General features: G+C 31.5%; 1 protein-coding gene across 1 annotated transcript; it reads right to left on the bottom strand.

Moving 5' to 3' along the window:
- Window positions 1–4,792: 4,792 nt before the first annotated feature.
- Window positions 4,793–5,302, bottom strand: AGP23 (arabinogalactan protein 23). Its single transcript, XM_078309791.1, has one exon. It carries the CDS (start codon window positions 5,196–5,198, stop codon window positions 5,022–5,024), a length of 177 nt encoding a protein of 58 aa, XP_078165917.1. The 5' UTR covers window positions 5,199–5,302; the 3' UTR covers window positions 4,793–5,021.
- Between the last annotated feature and the right edge of the window lie 460 nt (window positions 5,303–5,762).

Below are 5,762 nucleotides of genomic sequence, written 5' to 3' on the forward strand. Positions count from 1 at the left end.
GCAAATATATAGCCAACGGTTAGATAGGAGTAATGATATGCTATGATTGTAATTAATGGTTATAATTTTATGAGAAAAATCCTGATCACTATCTCAGCAGTTAATTACAAAATCCAACGGGGCCCACATATATTCCACAAAACCCCCCAGGAAATAATATCCCCCTTAAAAATATCTATATGCTTTATTAAAACCATATCCTGGATCAAAATAATAGTTAAGAAAAATGAGGGTTAAAAAATTCTAAAGTATCTTAGGCAGTATTTTTTTTTCCATATTTACGCATCTATCTCTTCCTATTTGGGAGGCCAGAAAAAGAACAATTGAGAATCAAAATAGATCCTGCGAAGGTTTTCAAAAAAAAAAGAGAATCAAAATAGCTTGATCAAACAATTTTTATGAAGCAATCATATTTAATTTCTTTGTCCAGTTTTTTTCTTGAAACTTGTTCAATTAGAAAGATAACAGATAAAACTTTGTACATAATTAATTGCAACTAGAAAATGTTTACTCCGCTAAAAATTACATATCAAAAATTTATTCTCGAACTAATATAGGATGCCCGTATATTATATATTTCATTATTCATGGTCCAAAAAGAATTACGCAAGAGGATCGAATCCATTACTTTTATGCAATGTGTAAAAAGAAAAAAAATTAAAGGCGATACGTGCTTAATTGCTTTGAATATGTTTTGTGGTTTGGAAAACATGTAAATTAGTACTCATAATGCCTAAGGATTGTCACAATTATTAGCCACATTTTGCATAAATATCTACTTAGATTCAAAATTTTAAGATTTCTTATAAAACTTCTATATAGTTTATATATATATATATATATATATATAGCGCTGAGAATTCTAGAATACATGCATGTAATAGAGAAATCGTTGAATATCGATCATTGCGTATGCATCTTAGAACCAAACTATTTGTGATATCTATCTAAACGGTGATAAATCATGATTTGAACAGTTAGATACCAAAAGTACCCCCAGCTAGGCACGAAGCGTGATGCCACCTGGCACCTGCCATTGCCAACTTCATCATTTGCAAGCATCAATAATCCCAACCCCCTGAATTTAGAGAGAGAGATCTTGCGTTCAGGGTTTGAGCTAATTATTTGAGCCTATAAATAGCCCCTCAGATCGACCCACCCCTGTAGGTCCCATCCCAAACTCAACTTCAAGTAATTTATTGTTTTCTGCAAATATATATCATCTGTGGGCCCACCATGTCGGAGAAAGGTTAGGTGATTAAATTGAAAACCTGGCACTGTTTAATATTTTATGTTAAGTTCATTACTTTGACCATCTTTATTTGTTGGGTGATGCACATGCACTGATGCTACACACTGACACACACACACACACTCGTCAATATATATATAGTTACTCTAACTATTAATCTTTGAAATTTTGTTTAATAATTTGATATATATTCCTTCTTCAGATAATTAACATGATACTTACATATGTGTATTAAACTGTGTTTAATTCTTTAATTGCGATCAGGTTTGGAGGGAAGCATAGAGAAAGCCAAGAAGCTATGGTTGGAGAACTACTGCATCATGCAGGAAAACGAGAGGTTGAGGAAGAAGGCGAACATGCTCAAAGAAGAGAACGAAGCTCTGTTAGCTCAGATCAAACAGAAGCAACAAGCCACCTCCAGTGGATCAAACCCTAACAGTACCAGTGCCAATGCTGTTGCACCAAACCCTAACTCCCTTCATGATCTCAGTAGAGCTCAGGCAAAGGCCAAGAACGGTGCAATTAGCTCCTAATTAAAACCCTACATTTGGGTGCTTGTGTGGAAGTTAGAGTTTGAAACTTGAAAGTAAATTGAGAGAAAATGTGTGGTAAGTGGTAACTTTGTGTGGTTCGTTATTTGCTTAATTAATTAATAAAGGTATGGCCGTTGTGAAATAATGCGCCAATAATAATATCTCTTTTGTGGAGTGAAAAAAGTGTGATGAATTCAATTAATGTTATGGTGTGATTTAATTAGTGTGAAGCAATAAAATAGTTTATCTTTGCGAGTCGAGTATGGGTGCTTTAAGTGTCTCTCTTATTTTTATTTTTTTGGGTTTAATGATGCCATAATTAAAATATACCTAATTAAGAGGAGCATGTGGTGCACATTAGGGTTGTGCAGTTGCGTTAAGAAAACTAAAACGTAGCAGCTTCTTTAACAAACAGCGAAAACAATTAATAATTAATTTTGGTGAATGAAATTCTGTTATTGAATATATATGAATGATTACAAATTATAGAGAAAAGTAGCCTCATGAATTGGATATATACATGCATGGATGCATAGCGGGAGCTTTTATATGTAAAGGAAGGAATTAAACTTCGGGAATTAGAAATTACTTTTATTGAGTACCGCTTAATTAGGTCACTTTGGGTTGCTAGATCTGCTGGTTTGATCATATCAGAGTTGTCGTTACTATAAATAAAATTTGAGAAAGACAAAATGTTAAATCTTCAGTAACATATATATTGATATTCTCATATTCACAAGAAATTTGTATTCGGAGTTTGAACCTATGATCTATTTAAAATGTTGATGTGCATGTCCTTAGAAAATATTTGTTATCTGTAAATTAAGGAAATAAGTACTCAAGATGATGAGTTTCCGCACAAAATTGACAAGAGAAGGGAATATTTAGCCTAAAAATAAAAGATAAATGTGTACCATAATAGGTAAAGAGTTCATATCCTCTAATAAAATAATTTAAAATTTAATTTTCTTAAAATCGGATCAGTTATAAGAATTCCGGCCGATTTAAAATTGCATGCATGGGCCATATAATTAATTAATTAATAGAGATTGGACAGTTTCAAAATTCATGCAAAACAGTTATGTCCCGAATTTTCAGACAAACTCAAAGTTTGAATCACCAGAAAAAAAATATATAAATTTAGTATTTAAATCAAGGTAAAATAGAAGTACAAAGTCTCATCCTACAAGCATCCAAAACCAACAAAGTTTGTCTGAGACATCTATCTTGGCCTGCTCAAGATTTAGTATTTAAATCAAGGCTCAAAATTTCAGCCCATCTAGCTTGGCCTGCTCAAGAAGGCCCATCAAGCCCAGTCCAGTTTTACTTTAAAATTCCATTTCGCACATCTCATTTTTAAATTCGATTAACACATTATTTTTACAACGTACTATACTAAATGAAAAAAAAAAAGAATAAAAAACTTAAAGAATGTCCATTACTTAAATTCTAGTATACTTTAACAATATTAATAATAAAAAAACTTAATTAATATGACATGATATTTTGCCTAAATTAAAGTCCATATATTTTATTAGGTCTTTTAAATATTATCTCTGGGGATGTTAAAAAGTCATATTGTAACTGGACACGTCACGCCACACGTGTCGATTATGTATTAAAATTTGTATGTCATGTGACATATTCATTCTCATGTAGTAATCACCTTCCAAAAAAGAAAAACAAGATACATGAACTAACTTGATCAAGGCACGGCACTTGATCAATATAACATAAAATTTATGTTATTATTTATCTCAAAATAATAATTTAAATTTTGATATAAATTAAATATTTTTGTGAAATATGAATTTTGTTACAACATTATTTCTTTATTTTACCTTTTTTTTCAATTACTCCATTATCTTCGACATTCTTTTCAATATTTTCTTCCTCACAAACTTAAAATTAGAAAAAAGAAACGTTAAACCTGATGAAACAAGACTATATATGACCAAATACGACTAAACGTATATAATATACGATAACCATTTATGTATCATGATTATTTTTCTACAATTTTCATCACAATTTCATGACACAAATTACAAGTCTAATCAACTCAGCGAAGCTAGCTGTTGGGCTGGATCAGATATATATGACTAGCGTTGGCAAGCCCATGCTAACTCGTGCTGCGTCTGTTAATGTTTTAAATTGAAATAAGATGTAAATAAAAGCGTCGAAATTTTCACTTATTCTGCAGATGTTTTCAAATCCCCATACGGAACTTAATTTGCACTAATTAAACAAATTACACATTAATTTGCTTTTGTGTTTGCTGTATTGGCATTTGGCATCCACATGCTGACATGCATGTAGAGTCCCTGACCTGACAGCGCACACCTTTTGAAAGAGCACGGAATAAATAATGCAATTCTTCGGGGTATCTTTGCAAAAGTTGGATCATGGAGAGCAACACCATGGTTTTCTTTTGTCGGTTGTGTGGAGGGCACTGCTACTCTGTATGTTCCCACATTAATCCCACTAGCTCATGTTTGTTCAATTTGATCTCTGATTTTATAATATTTACATCGTTATTGTCATATTAATACAATAAAGGTTCTTATTATTTGATTTTTAAGTAGCAACAATTTATAAATTTCTCAACATAATTTGTTCTTAACTAATCAAAATCTAATTTAAATTAAATTCTAGATGACCATTTCAAGTTTAAATAGTTATTATTATTTCAAATTACAGTGATTTAGAAATCAAAATTGGTGTGTGTGTGTGTGTGTGTGTTTTGTTTATTTATTTGAAAATGACTTGTATTTTTGCCAACACTTGCATTGAGCAGTCAATTTATGAACATATGTAGACCAAATTAATAAAAGAAAATTGAATAGAAGAAGTCCAATTAATTTATCACCGAAATAATTGGATAAATATGAATCCACTAATTAAAGTGCTTATACATTCATAGCGTTAAACCACATTCCCCCAAATTAATTAATAATAATAATAACAACAACAACAACAACAACAACAACAACAACAACAATAATAATAATAATAATAATAATAATAATAATAATAATAATAATAATAATACAAATATAAAAAAAATATTAGGAGATTTGGAAAAACAAAAAATAAAAAGGACGGAAAAAAGAAAGAAGGAAAGAACATGAACTAGCTAGAGATTCAAAAGAGGCCTCCAATGAAATCTTGTCATCCAACTTCTCCCTCTTTTTTAAGCCATCTTCTTAATTATACTTTGTTCCTCCACGTGGCATTTAGTGCATGTAGTAGGCGAAGAAGGAGAGAACGGAGGCACCGACGGCCATACCGAAGGCCGGTGCAGCAGACCAGGCACCGCTTGCCGGTGATGGTGCAGGGGCATCAGAAGCCATGACAGCGGTGGCAGAGGCAGCAGCAAAAAGAACAGCACATGCAACCTTCTTCATCTCCATTAATTTTCTTGCACAAAAAGGTTGAATATGTGTTATGAGATGTGTGTATGGATTTGTTTTTGTTTTTGTTCTTGTTTGCTAATTGCTTGAGTAAATAAGGGAGGTGTAGGGGGGCTTTTATAGATGGTCAGGGGTTATGGAGAGGTTAGTTTCGGATGGTTAGGGTTCGGTAATTGTTAATTGTTTCTAATTTTATAACATATTTTTATGTTTAAGTTTTTGTTCTTTTTGTTTCTTTTTTTATTTAATGGTCATTGGTGGTGACCATGTGTTATAGACTGGAAAGGATCTACGTGCTAGCTTGCATGTGATTAAAAAATGGAATTTAAGTTGGTTTCTTTTTTTTTGCTTTATAAATAACAAATGGTGAGGTGTAAATTTAAGACTAGAACGGGTCAAACGGTGGAACATTTTTTTCAATGGACTTTAATTAATTTGTTGGTCAATGAAAAAACGAACATATTTTTTTTATTTAATTTAATTTTGTAAATTAATGTGAACTTTATTATAATAATTATGTACATAAGTTGGGAACAATTCCAAAACTAAAGTATGTCTAATAAT

Source organism: Carex rostrata, chromosome 10 (genome assembly GCF_964058835.1).
Source record: "Carex rostrata chromosome 10, lpCarRost1.2, whole genome shotgun sequence".
Lineage (NCBI taxonomy): Eukaryota > Viridiplantae > Streptophyta > Magnoliopsida > Poales > Cyperaceae > Carex > Carex rostrata.